The 21,299-nt window shown below is 32.8% G+C and overlaps 2 protein-coding genes across 2 annotated transcripts in view; one reads left to right on the top strand and one right to left on the bottom strand.

Moving 5' to 3' along the window:
- LOC125678740 (medium-chain acyl-CoA ligase ACSF2, mitochondrial-like) overlaps positions 1 to 13,387 on the bottom strand; it is a 19,800-nt gene extending 6,413 nt beyond the window's left edge. Inside the window, exons 1-10 of the mRNA XM_048917412.2 lie at positions 13,158 to 13,387; positions 10,880 to 11,063; positions 10,350 to 10,478; positions 8,623 to 8,676; positions 7,589 to 7,707; positions 3,152 to 3,199; positions 2,254 to 2,371; positions 2,048 to 2,143; positions 1,327 to 1,475; positions 1,049 to 1,217 (exon numbers count right to left, since the gene is read on the bottom strand). Of these exons, the coding sequence (XP_048773369.1) occupies positions 1,049 to 1,217; positions 1,327 to 1,475; positions 2,048 to 2,143; positions 2,254 to 2,371; positions 3,152 to 3,199; positions 7,589 to 7,707; positions 8,623 to 8,676; positions 10,350 to 10,478; positions 10,880 to 11,063; positions 13,158 to 13,255 (1,164 nt within the window). The 5' untranslated portion in view covers positions 13,256 to 13,387. The remainder of the gene's footprint in view (positions 1 to 1,048; positions 1,218 to 1,326; positions 1,476 to 2,047; positions 2,144 to 2,253; positions 2,372 to 3,151; positions 3,200 to 7,588; positions 7,708 to 8,622; positions 8,677 to 10,349; positions 10,479 to 10,879; positions 11,064 to 13,157) is intronic.
- The window catches only part of LOC125678739 (WD repeat-containing protein 19-like), a 36,367-nt gene continuing 28,431 nt past the window's right edge, over positions 13,364 to 21,299 (top strand). Inside the window, exons 1-7 of the mRNA XM_048917411.2 lie at positions 13,364 to 13,496; positions 15,048 to 15,142; positions 17,102 to 17,167; positions 18,986 to 19,111; positions 19,741 to 19,839; positions 20,190 to 20,403; positions 20,694 to 20,806. Coding sequence (XP_048773368.1) covers positions 13,491 to 13,496; positions 15,048 to 15,142; positions 17,102 to 17,167; positions 18,986 to 19,111; positions 19,741 to 19,839; positions 20,190 to 20,403; positions 20,694 to 20,806 — 719 coding nt within the window. The 5' untranslated portion in view covers positions 13,364 to 13,490. The remainder of the gene's footprint in view (positions 13,497 to 15,047; positions 15,143 to 17,101; positions 17,168 to 18,985; positions 19,112 to 19,740; positions 19,840 to 20,189; positions 20,404 to 20,693; positions 20,807 to 21,299) is intronic.

Below are 21,299 nucleotides of genomic sequence, written 5' to 3'. Positions count from 1 at the left end.
TTCCTATTGAAATGAAGAATTCTGTGGTAAACAACTCCCCTAACCACAAACCCCATTCCCTTCCAAAAATCAAATAAATTCTTATTTCATTACAAGAGCCCCAAATAAGGGAAGTGATTCAAAAGTTCAAAATATTTTTTTATTGACTTGATCAATACATGATGCTAGGAATTTTATGGTTTTCATTTTAAGCTACTGGTAAATCGGTGTGTGGAATTCTATTTTGTGAATCTTATAAAATATTTTTTACTAATGATATGACCCAATTTCATGATTAGTGAATCTCCGGAGCATTTATTGCTCTATAATTCACTGTGCCCCTGTTTTGTGATCTGTCAATGTGTAATTGCTTTATAACTCACTGTGCCCCTGTTTTGTGATCTGTCAATGTGTAATTGCTCTATAACTCACTGTGCCCCTGTTTTGTGATCTGTCAATGCATCATTGCTCTATAACTCACTGTGCCCCTGTTTTGTGATCTGTCAATGTGTAATTGCTCTATAATTCACTGTGCCCCTGTTTTGTGATCTGTCAATGTGTAATTGCTTTATAACTTACTGTGCCCCTGTTTTGTGATCTGTCAATACATCATTGCTCTATAATTCACTGTGCCCCTGTTTTGTGATCTGTCAATACATCATTGCTCTATAACTCACTGTGCCCCTGTTTTGTGATCTGTCAATACATCATTGCTCTATAACTCACTGTGCCCCTGTTTTGTGATCTGTCAATGCATCATTGCTCTATAACTCACTGTGCCCCTGTTTTGTGATCTGTCAATACATCATTGCTCTATAACTCACTGTGCCCCTGTTTTGTGATCTGTCAATGCATCATTGCTCTATAACTCACTGTGCCCCTGTTTTGTGATCTGTCAATACATCATTGCTCTATAACTTACTATGCCCCTGTTTTGTGATCTGTCAATACATCATTGCTCTATAATTCACTGTGCCCCTGTTTTGTGATCTGTCAATGTGTAATTGCTTTATAACTCACTGTGCCCCTGTTTTGTGATCTGTCAATACATCACTGCTCTATAACTCACTGTGACCCGATCCATGTTCATCCGACTGATGACCTGCTTTAGCGTTTCTATGGGACAAGGTGACCCTGCCATGACCCCGGTGTACAGAGAAGAGAGGTCAAAGGTGGCAAAGTCATGATGATTCAACATGTCAATAAACATAGTAGGGACTCCATACATTGAAGTACATCTGGGAAAAAAAAATCAAAATTAAACTTGACAGCAAAAGCAGCATTTAACGATCATTTTATGCACAGGTACAAAATCTGTGACTACATGATTGTTCACAGGAGTCTTACTTTTCCTGAGCGGCTGCTTTGAGTGCCTGACCCGCATCAAATGTTGGAGAAGGAAACACACATGTAGATCCTGCTGTGACGGTACAGAGACTACCCAGAACCATTCCAAAACAATGATACAGGGGGACGGGGACACAGATGCTGGTGTCCTGGTAAAAGCACAAAACCATCACCACGGTAACGAAATATAACAGTATCATTATAATCTCAAGTCTGAGGTAGACTGACAAAGTGTACAGATACTGGTGTCCCGAGAAACCACCACTATGGTAATCAATAATAAAAACATTTACAATGTACATACACAAACATCGTAGACAAGTCACATATACAGATATAGGTGACATTGGCCAGTATATAATCTACATGGTCAATTATAATTTACTTGTCAGTAATATAATCTACTTGCCAGTAATCTACTTGTCAGTATATAATCTACTTGTCAGTATATAATCTAATTGTCAGCAAATAATCTACTTGTCATTATATAATCTACTTGTCAGTATAGAGTCTACTTGTCAGTATATAGTGTACTTGTCAGTATATAATCTACTTGGTCAGTGGTATTTGTACTTATCAACAAGTAATGAATAACGTACTGAGAGTTGTACCAGAATACTGATGTGTACCTATAAATTCCCCGATACGTACATTTTTGTCGTAATTAAGTCTCTTGGCGATAAAGTAACTGTTGTTGACAATATTGTGATGAGATACTTACATTTTTGTCATAATTAAGTCTCTTGGCGATAAAGTAACTGTTGTTGACAATGTTGTGATGAGAAAGTGTAGCTCCTTTGGGGTTTCCTGTTGTTCCCTAAAAATGAAAACTGTTAAATGAATGTCATCATTATTGTACATTGGATGTTTACTGTTTATTGTTCTCATTACTGTTTCAACGATCTTCCACTTTTGTTTATTACGTACCGATGTGAACTGAATGTTGATTGGTTCATCAAACTGAACTTTGTTCTGTAAGTTCAGAATTTCTGCCCGATTCTCGTTTGTCCCTGCCATCATGATGTCATTGAAATTTAATGTTCCTCTGACAATGAAAATAGTTAACTTAAATGCTTTTAAGCTGTTAAAAAAATGAATTCCATTGATGTAAGCGAGTGGTGAGTGGCATTTGTGAAACACAATCCCTTCATAGCAAATCAAATCCTTAGGGGTAGGGGGGGGGGGGGTTTACATGTGATTGATGAAAATTGGATTCTATTGATACAAGCAAGTTACTGTTTGAGAAACACAATATCCCCTACCCCTACTTAGTGGCAAGTACATAAAAGTTGGGATGTGAATATTAAAATCTGAAAATGAATACCATTGATTTAGTGAGCTGTATTTGTGAAACACAGTACTCCCTCCCATAGTGGCAGGTCTTATTTGCCAATTGTTACTAAATGACTAAAACAGCTTTACAGTACATAAGAATTACCACTGACATATTAAAAATCATCACTGACATATCGAAATTCATACGTCTTGCAATCTTTTGTTGTAATTTTGACTTTAGAATTTCTTTTGTTTGTACAGAAACAATGGTTGAAACATTGTACCGTAAATAATTCATTGTGGAAAAATTTTACATCATTTTCATAAAATTCGATAGGAGGTCACCTTTCTTTTTACTCTCAGATTTATTTTTCTTAATTTTTTAATACATTCCGGCATTTTAATTACAGTTCAGAATCTAAATATTTTTACATCCTAGTTGACAGTGGTATAAAGTGAATGAATGCATGTCTATTATGAATAAAAGAAAAGAAAAACAAATGATATACATGCATCATACTTGTCAAAAGACTGACGTCAGGAAACTTACGAATGTGATTTATTTCCCATCATGATAATGTGTTTGAGATCTGGAAGGCTGAAAATAAATAAAACAATCCAAATTATACATTTTCAAGATACTCATTTAGCAAATTTTGCTTTCAGAATTAAATTTTAAAAAATAGAAACTGTATAATTCTGTATACTCCAATTCATCATAAAGGTGAATGCATAAAGGAAAATGTTCACCATAAGGACCCCATTGGAAATAAGCTATATGGCTTTCATGGGTTATCCTTGGCATAGGCATATACATTAATTTACTCACTGTGCTCTTAAAGTCAAATAGCTGTTAAAATTTACCTTTTTATCTTATGTAATTAACATCAACTTTTGTTTTAACTATGTGTTCCTCTGTGGTATTGTCTTGTATTTATATTGTATATGTGGCTATTCCTAAATAAATAAACTAAACTAAATCATCTTATTTGCTATCATATAGACACTGAACAACAGATGGACATTTGTGTATAGTTGTAAGGGGTCTTGTTGAATTTTGAAAACATAGTTATTGCTCTCCCTTTCACATAATGGGGCCTTTTTATAAGGTCATTAAGAATATGTACACGGCAAACTCAATGTCAGTAAAACTTCAAAACAAACTTACCAGATCATTTGAATCTAAAGTGGGTGTTAGACAAGGAGATAACTTAAGCCCAAATCTCTTTAAAATATTAATCAATGGTCTACCATCTTTATTTAATGATAATGATGATCCGGTTAAATTAGGTGACATTTCCCTAAATTGTCTATTGTATGCTGATGATTTAGTATTAATTTCTAAATCTGAAAGAGGACTTCAGCAATGTATAAATAAGCTTTAAAGCTACTGTGAAAAATATTGCCTGTCTGTCAATCTCAAGAAGATAAAAATTATTATATTTTGCAAAAGTGGTAAAAAATCAGCTGAAATTTTTTTCTATAAAAATCAAATTATTGAACAAGTGTCATCATATAAATATCTGGGAATTGTTTTCTCCTCATCAGGCTCATTCACAAATTGCCAGTTTGATCTCAACAAAAGAGCCTTAAAAGCATATTTTAAATTAGTCAAATGTTTTGGAAATATTAAACCTAAAATACATACCCTGATACACTTATATGATCATACTGTAAAACCTGTACTGCTATATGCGTGTGAAATCTGGGGAACGATAAACACAGATACATGTTCTGCAAAACGCCCCAATTATTGTATGGAAAACTTCTTTAACAAAATGTACTGTGAAAAAATGCACATTAAATTTTTGAAATATATTTGTGGTGTACATAAACAAGCCTCAAATCAAGCTATTGTTGGTGAACTTGGTCGATTCCCAATGTATATTGAGGTCATAAAAAGCTGTTTTAAATAATTACAAAGAATTTTAAATTCCGAAGTAAATTCCTTATTAAGAAATGCTGTACTTGAAAACAATGTATTATACAATAATAACAAAAGCAGCATCAGTAGCATTCATTATATTTTGAATAAGTTGGATATACAATGCCCTATACATGATAAAAATATTGTTTCAATTGTTGCTAATAAGTTGTATGAAAGATTTAAATATCAGTGGTGTAATACACTCTCAGACAATGCAGACAAACAATTTGGTAAATTACGAACCTATGTACTATTCAAAACAAGATTCTGTAGAGAAAAATATTTTTCAGTAATTCGTAATCCTCATGTTTTGAAATGTTTCACAAATTTCAGAATCAGTTCTCACTCTTTGGCTATTGAAACTGGACGTTACACACAAACGCATGCAAACGAGAGAATATGTACTGTCTGCAAGTCTGACTGTGTAGAAGATGAATTCCATTTTGTATTTGACTGCATAGCATACCAACACTTAAGAAAACCATTCATAGAGTCCATGAACATTTTGTGCAAGAATTTTATAAACCTGTGTAATAGACAAAAATTTATCTGGCTTATGAGCAACGAATGTGACAGTATTATTGAAAAATTTGCCAATTACATATATAGCTGTTCATTACTAAGAAAAGTTGATTTATCATGAACTTGTAAATTTTATTTTTCATCTATCTTTTGGATAATCATTCTTTTATGATTTATGTATATGAACTTTGTATTCTTTGTATGCCCTCTGGGCCCAAAATTGGAAATAAATTACTTACTTACTATTCTGTCCAATGTTTCAAAAGCTAATAAAAATACATCAAATGAATTTATTGCAGAAAATTCATTGAAATCTTTAAAATGGTGACAGTTATGAAATATACAGTAGTATCCATGGCACAAATGTTTTTGTTTGTTCAGAAATCAGAAGTAATCATGCAGTTCATAACATGACAGCGATAAAAAGTGATAATCTGAGATATTTCAGCCTATTATTACATGAAATTTTGTCAATGTGAATCACTTCTCCTCCTCATTGAAGAGATATGGCTTCTGCAAAGTCAGCAATCTACCACTATTTCCATTGAGCTAAAACATCAAAGGACCACACAACATTTTATGAGTGAATCAAAGTGTTATCCATTTATAACCTATGCATTATTTATTTCCTCCTCCCTCCCCCTCCTCCCCCAGTCATTGTCAACAATAGGGCTGGGAACCCACCATATCTGGTTATTCAATAATGCAAATTTAAGGTCAATTCAACGAGGAGATAAACTATTTCCACAGAGATAATTCTAAATGAAAAGGCTACAATAAAATTATTATTCTTATTGTTATATTTAAAGAATTTGAAATATAGAAAGAAAAAGATTTTTAAAATAAAAGTTAAACAGGAACTCAACAGAAAGATCAATTCAAGGAAGTTTTACGAAAGCGTGGATTTTTTTGTGTATTTTTTTTTTTTTCTTTTTTTTTTTTTTAATCAAAGGCACAATAGTTTTACAAAAAATGGATATTTTTTCATAAAGGAAAAATAAAAATTTGTAACTTTCCATAATGTCTTATACATGGCAAAATAGCTAGGGCATGTAAATCAATCATGTGTTTCAAACACATCTCTCAGTGTAACGACTGTAGAACATATCTAATGAAGGTTTTTTATTCTAAAGATTTACCAAATCTTTTAGAATATTGCTGTCTGTACAAACTTTTAACTGGACAAATATTCGGATTTTGGCAAGCAATTAAATCATCATGCATCAAACTTTCCCCCCTTTCAATTAGTGAAAACTAGAGTGTAACATCTTTTTTAAAAAATTTGATTTCTAAAATTTAATGAAAACCATCAAACATCCACAACATGGAAAATGGACAATTCTCTGACTCCACCCAAATTATGCCTCCACGCTTTCGTAATACACCCTATGTAAAGCCACTGGCTCAGCCCGAAAACAACAGACACAAGCTGTATACTGCTGTCAGCGCATTGTACCGTATATACTCGCCTTTAAGTCGGTCGTATAGTTTTTAGGTTATTTTGGAGGGAATTGCCATTGACCCATTTAAAAGTCGGTCTAACTTTTTTCAAAAATCGGTTGATAATTTCAAATCAATGCTCTATAAATGTTTTTACCTGTGTTTCAAATAATATTTCGAGAAATGCGCTGATATTTGATATTTTTTTCTCGACAAATCAATTTCATATCAATACTCTTATGCATTTATCTGTGTTCCAATAATATTTTGGGATGTGACATCAATATTTCAATTTTTATTCTCAACAAATTAAACAGTTACTATTTTGTTTATTTCGTCCATGTTTTTGTTGTTTAAAAAATACTAAAGGCTATACATTACGTCGTCCAGAAAAATATTAATCTTCTTAGGACACTCCTACAAGTCGGACATAGAGTTTTGGACCAAAATTTAACTCCAAAAAATCCGACTTATAGGCGAGTATATACGGTAAGGAGAATACTGACTCAGCGTTGGTTCGTAATAGCCCTGTACAACATGAGGAAAAGAATCAGAAACATGAATAACACGAAATACAATCAATTAGCTAATATTTACCTATTGGATATTATAAGGACTGTATAGTTTCAAACATTAAAAAATTAATTCATTCATAAACATGATTTATGTTGACATTTCCAAATAATTTCACACATGATTTTGTTTAACCATATAATAGATATGTCACAGAAATCATTTGAACATGCCTGCCCTGAATTACCTCCCTTGCTTCAGAGTCTACCATAGAAATTCTATGTAAACTTCATGGATTATTTGTCTTTAATGTATTGTGATATTGCATGAGTCCAATTGTTTTAAAATCTTTTCAAATTGTTTGGTTCTACTTAACCAAGTCTTTTTTTGTTTTGTTGGCTTTTTGTTTTGTTTTGTTGTGTTTTTTTTAAATAGTTTTTTTATTTGTTGATGATTCAATCTTCGGGTCAGTCCTCGGTATTTAATGCTCAATAAATGTAAGTAACAAAAGCACAGAAATTCCTGTCATTTCTAAACATGTATTATTTAAATCATTACAAGTGATATTTGTGTTTTATAACTTACAGGTGACTGTGAACTTGAGCTGTTGATGAGCTGGCCAATTCTGGTACCAGGTGAAACAGATATTCATAATAACTCTGACCTTTGAACTCTTCTGCCGCTATCAAAACTTTACAACCCACCTAAAATGTTGCACAAAAAACAGATGTTCAATCCATCCACAGGCAATATATCACAGATGGAATTTTACTCCATGAAGTGACAAAATATGGAATGCTAACAAATGCTATATGTTTGTGTAGTGAATATACGAGTGTATCTAACATATAATTTTAATTAATAGACCTCTATAGTGTATGCAGTACTTTTGAGAAATTGTAAATGAATCAAAATTTGAAATATAAGATTCTAAGTCTTTTCTTGCAATATTGCAACATCTAAATATAATTGTATTTCATATGGCCCTCCGTAAAGACATACATGCAATCTAAACTTTGTGAACATCATGTTTCCAATTTTATTATTCATGTATCATATACATGTACATGTATATGGGATTTTTAGTGAATAAATGAACTCCAAAAAAAATCTAGCTCAATATATCAATTTATCTCTCGTTTGCAATGCAATTTAAGGAATAAAAATTATTTAATATTCTTTATTTAGATATGATGTAATCATTCACTACATTACTTTACAGCAAATATGGTGTCTATGTAATTGTAAAAATGTCGAGACATAGTACTATTTACTAATCAATGTCAAGACAAAGTACTAATATTAACTAATCTCAAGCAATCAGCATTTTACTGTTTCGTTAGAGCATGAATTTCTTACTTTTTGAGTGTGAAGTTCTTACTTTTTTTAACTGTTAATTTCTTACTTTTTGAGTGTGAAGTTCTTACCTTTTTTTACTGTTAATTTCTATTTCTTACTTTTTTGAGTGTGAATTTCTTACTTTTTTGAGTGTGAATTTCTTACCTTTTTTACTGTTAATTTCTTACTTTTTTGAGTGTGAATTTCTTACCTTTTTTGACTGTTAATTTCTTACTTTTTTGAGTGTGAATTTCTTACCTTTTTTACTGTTAATTTCTTACTTTTTTGAGTGTGAATTCGAGCTCCGAAGGTCTATACTGTGGATTGATGTTCACCTTTAACAAAAGAAAACACAGATGTGATTGTTGACAACATACTACACAAGCACTGCATATCGACAGCATGGAATAAAGTGATTTAAACCATAACCTTGACTTTGGTGGCATGACCTTGACATTATAACACACTTTTCAGTCATGATAGCAAAATTGTGTGCACAATGTAAAAACGTTTCCTATAAATCCATATAATAAAAGTTACATAAAAAAAAAATGACCATAATTTTAATTCCCATTGCCAAACAGCCTTGCATGACACACTTTGGGTGAGATTGTCAGTAGCTCACTAAAATTTGGTCATTCCTTGCATGATACAGCCTGAGTATAATTTCAACACATGTCTTCTCACTTTGACCTTCATTCAAATTCTGATCAAGGGCAATAACATACCATAATTCAAAAATCACTACAATTTAAGCAATGTAACATTCCAACTAAATAAAGCAATGTAACTGTTAAAGTGATACTGGCTTGAATTTCTCAAAAAATCTCAAACTTAAATTTGAATTTACTTTTAGTTGAGGTATCAAAATCTGAGTAAAATCTCAGACTTAAGTCCGAGTTTTGACTTACGTTAATTTGGAGAAATCCAGGCCATTTTAAGACAAATACCAGAATTATCCTAGTAATAAAAATACAAATACCAGAATTATCCTAGTAATAAAAATACAGATACCAGAATTATCCTAGTAATAAAAATACAAATACCAGAATTATCCTAGTAATAAAAATACAAATACCAGAATTATCCTAGCAATAAAAATACAAATACCAGAATTATCCTACCAATAAAAATACAAATACCAGAATTATCCTACCAATAAAAATACAAATACCAGAATTATCCTAGTAATAAAAATACAAATACCAGAATTATCCTAGCAACAAAAATACAAATACCAGAATTATCCTAGTAACAAAAATACAAATACCAGAATTATCCTACCAATAAAAATACAAATACCAGAATTATCCTAGCAATAAAAATACAAATACCAGAATTATCCTAGCAATAAAAATACAAATAACAGAATTATCCTAGCAATAAAAATACGAATACCAGAATTATCCTAGCAATAAAAATACAAATACCAGAATTATCCTAGCAATAAAAATACCAGAATTATCCTAGCAATAAAAATACAAATACCAGAATTATCCTAGTAATAAAAATACAAATACCAGAATTATCCTAGCAATAAAAATACAAATACCAGAATTATCCTAGCAATAAAAATACAAATACCAGAATTATCCTAGTAATAAAAATACAAATACCAGAATTATCCTAGTAATAAAAATACAAATACCAGAATTATCCTAGTAATAAAAATACAAATACCAGAATAATCCTAGTAATAAAAATACAAATACCAGAATTATCCTAGCAATAAAAATACAAATAACAGAATTATCCTAGCAATAAAAATACGAATACCAGAATTATCCTAGCAATAAAAATACAAATACCAGAATTATCCTAGAAATAAAAATTTGGGACTAATACAAATTGATCCTATTGGCACAAATTTGGGAATCATATCATCACAATTTTCATTATTCTTAACAACACAGATTCCATTGGTACATAGGTGGTAATTATATACACTAATTCTAACAATACAGATTTGGGAGTGCTACCATCCCAGCGATGTAGATTTGGGACTTACCAGAATAATCCCGGCCCGGGCGGTGGCATACTGAGTAATCACCCATTCTAATGAGTTGGGTCCCCATATTCCCACACGGTCTCCCTTCTTGACTCCCAGAGTCAACAAGCCTGCTGCCAGCTGGTCTGCCTGGAGTGATTAAGAAAGCAGTACAGTTAATGTCTTGGGTTTATTTTGATTGAGAGTAATGTCTAATCTACCAGCAATGCATCTCTTTGCTACTGAGCATAATTATAATTTACGTGATGTAACTATAACTCATCACTATTCTGGTTTCTTAAATTTCATACTTATTTACTTTGAACTCTTTCATTTCAACATTTGAACCCAAGAAAAGGATGAAAAATAAAATCCAGTCTGAAATACACATTTAGTAAAATCTGGATGTAGACATTATACCTGGACTTCTGTCGGGGTATATCACACCTGATCCAGCCTACAGTTGCATTAAATGGGTTTTCTGTCTGTATTCTCTCACTTGATCTAATCTACAGGTGTATTTTCTGGACTTTTGTCTGGATAAATCTCACCTGATCCAGAAGCTCTGAAAAGGAGAGTCTGTCCCCTGTAGCACTGAACACCACAGCTGTTTTGTCCGGATGTCTCTCGGTCCGCTGTTGCAGAAGTTGACCAATGGTAGCCCCTAAAAGGGGCGTGTCCCCTGGTCCATGTGCATAGCTCCATTGTAGCTTACTGGAGGACGTACTAGAACATCTACACAAAAGAAATATGAACAGTTAATTCTAAAATCACAAGTACAAAACAAATTTAGACAACAGTACTTGATTCATCTAGCAAAATATTTTAAAACTTTCAAGATATGCATTTACCCTACTTTGACCTACAGTGACAGTTTCGAATAAACTGTGTCAAAGCTTGCAAAAATACATTGACCTGAAGCGTGTCCTGATCTTGAATCTAGGTCATATTGTCAAGGTCAAGATTGTTTGGTTGATGAGATATTGAAATTGCGTCCATGCTTTTTCTACAAGGTTACTTTTATATGGAGTATGTGACTTGATGGCCCTATGTTCCCCAGGGAACCCAGAGGATTAAGTCATGTGACTCAAAAATTCATACATTAGTCATTTATAATGTTGCTTTGCATGACTTTATAGCATGCATGTTTTTGTAGTTATTGTGGGGGAGTTGCCAGTACAATGGTAGAAAAACCAATACATGATATACCTAACTATTTTGTAATATACCATTTTACAACAATTTAAAACAATAAATTCAACAGTTAAGTGGAACTAGCTGTCACATGACCTTTCATTACACTCAAGTTGATGGAAAACATCGAGAAAAATTGAAGTTAGCATTCATTTTTGTTTACAAATAATATATATCATAATATATATAATTCAAACAACTTAAGAGAAATCATAGATCTGTTGCTTTCTCTGTTTCACCAAATAAGTACAAGTTGCCAAGAACAAAGTAATTAGGTTTATTCTAAATTAAGTCATCCAAAGAAATGCTCATTTTGAAAAAGTTGGATTTTTGAATATCTGTAACAGCTGAGATTCTCTACTCTGTCTCAATCAATTCATATTTTCAATATTTTCACAATGACGTACCATGCTGTACTTCTTATCTTTTAGACAATTTTTCTCAAAATTCCACAAGATCTAGCAAACTAAATTCTTGGTTCCTAAAGTTGCACCGAGTCAGATACTTGTTAGTACAGTGATAATAAGGATTGAAATTCATTTCCATATGAAAATAAATATATCAATAACAAGTTTCAATACAAAAAGCAAGTAAAAAAGATTCAATACAAAAAGGAAGTAAAAAAACAGAGAAAGAAAGAAAAATTCAATAGAAAAAAGAAGAAAAAAAGCATTTGATAATTATCAGGTCTGTGGCTGATAATGAATTTTTATACTATTAGTTGTTTAGCATGTTTATTATACATATCCATTCTTACTCTTTTTTTTTCAATTTTGAGAGTTTTACTTAAGTATATTCTAAAACTTAAGATTTGGTAAGTAGTTGAGGACCCCACTGGAAATAGGCTCTAATGGGTTATCCTCGTGTCAATGGCTTTATAGTGTGTGTGTGTATATATATACATATATATAAAAAGGAAGTAAAAAAAAATATATATATCAAAATTCAGATACCTGCATGTGCATATATACCACAAGCACCTGAAGTATGGATATTACTACTCCCCCCCCCCCTTTTTTTTCATAATTTGTTGGTTTTTTTGGCAAAAACCGGTAGAAGGCCAATCTCTAAAGCTTACAAAAAGCGTGAAACGATTACATGAATCTAAAGAGGGATGTGATAGACTGGGAATTCACACATTTCAGAGAAATTATTGCCACCAAAAAAAAATTATGAAAAAAAAAAGGGGGGGAGGTAGTAATATCCATACTTCAGGTGCCTGTGTATATACACCTACAATGGAGTTTTGAATCTAAGAATGTACTGTGCAACTTTTACATTTTGCAAAGCAGACAAAACCGTGGAGCTACATATTTTTAAACAAGTCAAGCACAAAGGTTTGCATCTGTCCACTTGATGATGATTAATGACAAACTACTGCAGCCGCAAGCAACATGCATGCAGTCACCTACAGCTTGCAATTTTTTAACTAGCTATGCATAGTCCTAAATTATTAGTATATGTTGTTTATATATATAAATCGTATCCGAATTTAAAGAGCACTAATGTGTAAACATATTTAATACGATATTAACACAAAATGATGTATCACATACGAAGAGCAAAAAATAGAACGCAATCGCACCACTTAATTAAACTAAGTTAAAAGTTTGACCATGTTAAACCTTGGTTTACCTTTTAACATAGACAGCAACACTGCCATCTGCTAAAGGGTTATTGATTGGTTTGAACTTGGATAATGGAGTACACTTAAGAAAACGAAAGCTTCTCATGTTTGTCACAACTGCCAATCACACAAGATTATGAAGATAACACTTGTCAAACGTACGTAAAAATTCTAGTCATGACATATTTTAGAGTAGCTTCCCTTAGGTAGCTCTTCAACACAGCAGGTACCAAGTACGCATGCGTGAAATTCCGCTTTCTTGTTTCCAAGACTGATGAGCCCGAAAAGATAAAATAGGATATATGCTTATGAAGTACTTAGTTTATAAGTAAAGCGAAAGGATGAAGGTAAAATGTTATTTTCATTTATTATTCTCATTTATTGTATTACAATTTCAATTCGTGTCCCTCTGTAATAGGCCTAATGTATCTTCACTTTCAATGGTATTTCGAATTTCCTTAGCACTTGCAACAGCGGTACATAGAATCACCGAAATTACCGCTAATCACCGAAATTACCAAAGAAATGACCGAAATTACCAATGAAGGGGCCGAAATTACCTCAATGTATGTTTATCTATATACTATCTAGTCACACATCAAATTTCATGAAGATTGGTAACAATTTAAAGGAGTTATGGTCATTAAACCGATTAATGTGAAGCGTAAATTTATACGAGTTATTTCTCATGTTATATATATCGTATTCATGGTATTGATTTATTCAATGTGTGATAAATAGATAAAATAAAATATTTGTCCTGAATTTTATATTGCCATTTGGAACTTACTGGCTATTCATAGTTTGCTTACTGAGTACCTATCGGTAAAGGGAATTAACTCAGATTCACACGTCACAATAATCGGTTTTATGGAAACAATTCCTTCAAATCATTACTAATCTTCATGAAATTTGATGTGTGACTAGATAGTATATAGATGAACATATACTGAGGTAATTTCGGCCCCTTCATTGGTAATTTCGGTCATTTCTTTGGTAATTTCGGTGATTAGCGGTAATTTCGGTGATTCTATGCACCCTTTGCAACAGATTTTAATTTGAATATATTTTATGAAATTATATCAAATTAGTGATGGGCAATCGGGAGAAAAATTAATTGATAATTGAATTAATTAGGTGCACCTTTTCAATTGAATAATCAAAAAAAAAAAAAAAAAAAAAATCAATCAAATTTTCAAATTTATGGCATGAATATATTCAAATAATATTTACTTTACTTTTTACCCTAAATATTATCTTAATTATAATATAATCATTAGAAGTTCGATTTTTCTTTTCTCAGGGTAGGGATAGATCTCTCAACTATTGTTGTTATACCTATGGGATCTGGGTTAGAATAGGGCCTTAGTACCCCTTACTTATCGTAAGAAACAAAATACAAGGCCTCATATCACAGCAGGTATGGCACGATAAAGATCCCTTCCTCCTGCTCAAAGCCTGTAAGCGCTGAGCATTATAGGTCTCAATTTTGCAGCCCTTCACAGGCAATAGTGACGTCTCTATATGAGTGAAAGATTCTCGAGAGGGATATCTGTGAGACAATATTCAAATATTCAATCATTCAATCTTATTGGGTGACTCAGCTTCATCAGCCATTTTTGTATTTGGTTAAGTTGTGGCTGGAATATTTGTATCATTAAAGAAAAGTGCCAACGTCAGTGATTTTCAATTTTTGAAATGACAGTCGATCATTTCAGTTAAATAGCAACTAATAATCGAAAGTCAGTGATAATCGGTACATCACTATATGAAATATACAAAAAGATTGGAAGCAAGTTCTTTCAACTTGTTGCACCCTTTCCTTTGTAACAGATTTTTTATTTAAAGTACATAAGTTATCATGCTGCAATTCAATGACAATTGGGTTTTTTTTCCAGAGGGTTTTCAGTTTGAGCAACAAGAACTTTGGTGGTCATGGAACGATAACGTACAGCTGGCAAAAAGCTTTGGGAAACTACCTGGCAACAACAGGGTACAGAGATTACATTTTTAGCTCACCTGAGCCGAAGGCTCAAGTGAGGTTTTCTGATCAAAATTTGTCCATTGTTGGCCAATTTCAACCAAACTTGACACAAAGCATCCTTGGATTAAGGGCTTTCAAGTTTGTTCAAAGGAAGGGTCATGTTCCCTTCAAAGGGGAGATAATCACAAAAATGCAAAAATAGGGTGTGGTCATTTAAAAATCTCCTTCTCAAGAACCACTGGGCCAAAGGAGCTGAAATTCACATGAAAGCTTCCTGACATAGTTCAGATTCAAGTTTGTTAAAATCATGACCCCTGGGGGTAGGATGGGGCCACAATAGGGGATCAAAGTTTTACCTACAAATATATAGGGAAAATCTTTTAAAATCTTCTTCTCAAGAACCACTGGGCCAGTAGAGTAGAAATTTACATGAAAGAGTCCTTACACTGTGCAGATTCAAGTTTGTTAAAATCATGGCCCACGGGGTAGGATGGGGCCACAATAGGGGATCAAAGTTTTACATACAAATATATACAGGAAATCTTTAAAAATCTTCTTCTCAAGATTCATTGGGCTAAAGAAGTTAACATTTACATGCAAGCTTCCTGTCAAAGTGCAGATTCAAGTTTGTAAAAATCATGACCCCCAGGGGTAGGTTGGGGCCACAATAGAGACCAAAGTTTTACGTGCGAATATACATGGAAAATCTCTAGATATGGGCCAAGGTGACTCAGGTGAGCAATGTGTCCCATGGGCCTCTTGTCTAACTTGTTTTATAGGTTTACCGTTATTGCTCTTGACTCTATGGTGTGCCATATTAACATAAACTCAAATAATTGAAGGTATCTTTAATTATCTGAAGATATCATCAATTTATTTGATTATTGTCAATTCAATTGATGTGCACAACAGTTCAATTAAAGATATCAACAAATAATTAATGATATTTTCAGATTTAAATTGAGGTGTGCATTAATTGAATTGTTGATAGCATTAATTATTCTGCTGAATTAATGGTTGCTATAATTGAGTTGTTTCTCTCTTCAAATGAATTGATGACATCAACAATTGAATTGATGCTTGATATAATTGAATCGAATGGAGTAATAATTTGATTAATGCACACACCAATTCAATTGATGTGTGCATCAATTCAATTAATGCTCTCATCAATTTAATTAATGTATGCAATAATTCAAGTGTTGCACACATCACTTCAATTAATGTGTAATGGCACGATAAAGATCCCTTCCTCCTGCTCAAAGCCTGTAAGCGCTGAGCATTATAGGTCTCAATTTTGCAGCCCTTCACAGGCAATAGTGACGTCTCTATATGAGTGAAAGATTCTCGAGAGGGATATCTGTGAGACAATATTCAAATATTCAATCATTCAATCTTATTGGGTGACTCAGCTTCATCAGCCATTTTTGTATTCAATTGAATCACTCAGTAAATGATTTGAACTCTTCAATTGAATTAATGATATCATTTATTCAATTGATGTGCACAATAATCCTTTTAGAGAGAGCAATTATCTGATAACATAATAATTCAACATATCCAAAATGAATTAATGATCTTTTTAATTGAATTCTTGTTAATTAAAAGAATTAATTTCCTACACAAAATTGCTGTAAATAAAAGATATCTTCAATTGAAATAAAGAGAACATCAAATGAGCTCCAAATTTTGGATGTAATAATTCTATCACATTGATCATGTTGATGATCACATTAATTCAGTTGATGAGAGCAATAATTGTTTTAATGTGTGTAATTCAATCATTTGAGTCTATGTTAATTTTGCACTCCATTTGACTCTGCACCAAAAGCATGAAAATGTGGACCTGCTTAAATATGAATCCCACCAAAATGAATATGCATACAGTAATGTTCAAGACAAATGTATAGTTTAGTCAATTTCATTTTTGAATGAACGCACTGAAACATGAATGTAATGAAATTTTAGAGCTGACCATATCATCAGAATTTATGACAGACATGGAGATCTCAAGGAAGAAATCAACTTACCAGGGTAAATATAGATTTATAGAAATCAATTTACAAGGGTTGAATTTGAATATCTAAGAAAGTACTTTAGTTACTAAATGATGTTAGATAAAAGAGAATTCTTGAGCAACATTGTTTACTCTCATTTTCTTTCGTTGGAGTCATGTGATTCATGCAAAACACCATAACACATCTGTACAACTCTTTCCAAGATTATTCCATTGACTAGCATTCAAGAACAGGACATTTTGGCTTTTTAAAAATGCAGATAACATTATGGAATTACACACTGTTAGATAAATTTGAAGATCCAGGAGATTTCGAGCCGCTACAGACTCTGATTCAGATGTTAAAACACAAAATATTTCAGTAATCTTTCTATTTCCAGAGTAAAAACATAAGCAATACGAAAAAAGATATATCAATTGTTTCAAAATTCAGTAAGGAATATATAGTGACCATATTTGTGGCATGATGTCATAATACTTTGTTTACATCATTCAACTTCATTATATTTTCCACATCAAATGAATAAGTGGATTGAATGTCTAAAGTTGTGTTGCAAGATATTATGATGTTTTGACAGCTGTCCATACATGTCCGGATAAGTAAGGAATTTCCTGATTCTACATGCTTTTTATGGACAAATGTATGCGTCATGTCATAGAAGTAAACACTGGCTGTGCTCTCCCCATTGGTAGTACCGTAAACATATTAATGCTAGAACTTACAGGGTAAATATGAAGTTTTAGACATCAACTTACCATAATAAATGTAAATCTGTAAAATCAATCTACCAGAATAAGTATAATTTTATACCCATAAGATTAGTTAAGTGTGAAATGAAATGTTACACATTTAATCTGGAAGTTTCCAAACATCCAAATTTAGTTAAATTCACTTTATTCTTCACCAGACAACAGAGTAATTTTCTTGCAGCAGAATTAATGCTTGGATTGCTTTTCATCAATTACTGTCAGAGTGTCATATGAATTAAAAAATGATTTAAACTATTTAGATTTCCAATGATTTGCCATTGATAACTTTACCAATTGTAATGATAGACATTTTGTCATGGAAGTGAACAGTGTATGTATGAATCTTGATAAATATGGAATGATTATTTTAACTGTTACAAATGTTACATCAAGTAAATCCTGTTTGCTATGCCCCAGTGAATTTTATAATAACTCCTGTTTACAGAATGTGCACCGGTTAACTTTACAATAATTCCTGTTTACAGAATGTGCATCAGTTAACTTTACTATAACTCCTGTTTACAGAGTGTGCACCAGTTAACTTCACTATAACTCCTGTTTACAGAGTGTGCACCGGTTAACTTTACAATAATTCCTGTTTACAGAATGTGCATCAGTTAACTTTACTATAACTCCTGTTTACATATTGTGCACCAGTTAACTTTACAATAACTTCTGTTTACAGAATATGTACTGGTTAACTTTACAATAACTCCTGTTTACAGACTGTGCACCGGTTAACTTCACTATAACTTCTGTTCACAGAATGTGAACCGGTTAACTTTACAATAACTCCTGTTTATAGCCTGTGCACTGGTTAACTTTACAATAACTCCTGTTTACAGACTGTGGACTGGTTAACTTTACAATAACCCCTGTTTACAGACTGTGCACCGGTTAACTTTACAATAACTCCTGTTTACAGACTGTGCACCGGTTAACTTTACTATAACTCCTGTTTACAGAATGTGCACCGGTTAACTTTACAATAATTCCTATTTACAGAATGTGCACTAGTTAACTTTACAATAACTCCTGTTTACAGAATGTGCACCAGTTAACTTTACAATAATTCCTGTTTACAGACTGTGCACCGGTTTGGGATGGGACAAGGATGGAGATACACTTGCGGTTATCAATGACAAGAACGGAGTGGTCACGCTTTGGGATGCTAACACAATGAGAACCAGTCAATTAGATAGTGGCCTCAGGTACACGTCTTCATATTCTTGATGATAAATATCACCTTCGAAAATTTCATTCTTGATGAATCTTAAAACGTAAGGGAAATTAAAAAAGATAGTTATTGCAACCTCCCATATGTCTGTCTGTCTAAGGAGGGCTTCTTACCCATTTTGTTCTCAATCTAAATATAAAAATCTTACAAGAAGCGACTAAAAAATAGGACACAAATTGTTAACAGAACTCAAAATCATCTTAGTTAGTTCCAAGAAACAGATAGAATTTCCTTATCCAAAAAAGGTGTTTATACAGTACCTCCTAAAACAAGTTCAACGTAGTCCAATCCTTTCTCAGAACTCAAACTGTCTCTGCCCATTAACAGGAACAAATAACTCCTGTAGTGATGCTAACTTAAAAGTCTTAGGAGTGTTTATATATAGAATGAATATTTTCACGTCATCTCTTGTTAGATATTTATATATATAGATTGAGAACAAAATGGATAAGAAGGCCCTGAGGTGTGGTTTGATATTTCTACTGTATACAGGGAAATTTTCATCTGATTACACATATCTGTTGCATGACTGCTTAGACTTTTTATTTTGAGCATCACATAAAATGAAATCTGTAGTGATTATTTTTCCTAATTCTTGCACAGAGATCAACTCACATTTCTATTGTGGGCCAAAGCTGGACCATATCTGGCAATTGGAACATTCAAAGGAAACCTTATGATCTACAACCATCAGACCTCTAGGTAAGTGGTTATTGCTGATATCAATTTTCATATTGTTGATATCAATTTTCATATTGCTGATATCATTTTTCATATTCCTGATATCAATTTTCATATTACTGACACCAATTTTCATATTCCTGATATCAATTTTCATATTGCTGATATCAATTTTCATATTGCTGTTATCAATTTTCATTTTGCTAATATCAATTTTCATATTTCTGATATCAATTTTCATAATGCTGTTATCAATTTTCATATTGCTGATATCAGTTTTCAGATTGCTGATATCAGTTTTCATATTATTGATATCAGTTTTTGTTTTGCTAGCTATTCATTCATGATATTTGGTTTCTTTGGATAAATAGGAAGGTTCCCATTCTGGGAAAACACACACGCCGTATCACCAGCGGGTCATGGAGTAACGAGAATCTGTTGGCTCTGGCCAGCGATGATAACACGATATCCATCAGTAACATAGAGGGCGATACGATCAGGCAGACCTCGGTCAGAGCCAATCCTCAGAACGTCCTGTTCTCGGAGATGAAGGGAGACGAGCGCAGTCAGATGGGAGAAAACACGGTCAGGATTTGAACTTCCAACCTGTTGTGTTTCTTGTATTTGTACCAAAGGCCAGCGTCTTAAAAATAGCCAAATTAGAGGGATGTGAACAGTCTTTATTCCTGATTCGTATATTCAATAAATGAAAGAAATGGCCTGTCTATTCTTAAATTTGTATTAACACAATCACTAGACATTGGGACAACTATTGATAATGATGACAAAAATCCCTGTTAGAATGCTGTTAGTATTTCTGTAGCTGTTGAGTATGTATGATACATTATGTACCTATGTTATTTGATTATTAACAGGTCAGTGTGGTGATTGGCAAGAAGACTTTATTTTTGTACAACTTAAACGACCCAGAAAATCCCATAGAGCTAGCCTTCCAGCAGAGATACGGAAACATCATCTCATACAAATGGTCAGATTTAACTTTATCATCTTCATACAACAAATAGGACTGAAAAATATATTTACATGTTGTATTGTCAATCTGATTAAAATCAGATCCTATGATCTACTCTCTTGGATCGCTACACTAGCGTGAATTTGATTGGCTTTTAAATGAAAAGTCATTTTGATGTGACCTCTATGGGGTTATGTCAGATCCTAGTGTAGCAATCTGCTTGAGTGGATCATAGGATCTGATTTTAATCAGACTGGTTGTATTGGGTGATGTGTTTGTGTACATATCAAGCGCACCATATTTTATAGGATTCTCTTTTGTTAGTGTTGCATTATCATTTCATTGACCTACACACTAAGATAGAGTCATGCAGGGCAACTTCGGTTTGTACCCGAGTACTAACTCGGGCTTCCCTTAGCTGTGATCCGACAGAGAGAGTTTCAACTCTTATATGATGTTTTGTGACGTTTGAAATCTACCCAACACTAACCCTGCCCTCTATGAGAGT

The sequence above is a fragment of the Ostrea edulis genome, chromosome 2, assembly GCF_947568905.1.
Source record: "Ostrea edulis chromosome 2, xbOstEdul1.1, whole genome shotgun sequence".
Lineage (NCBI taxonomy): Eukaryota > Metazoa > Mollusca > Bivalvia > Ostreida > Ostreidae > Ostrea > Ostrea edulis.
Note: the sequence above shows the minus strand (reverse complement) of the source record. Positions and strands in the feature narration are given on the sequence as shown.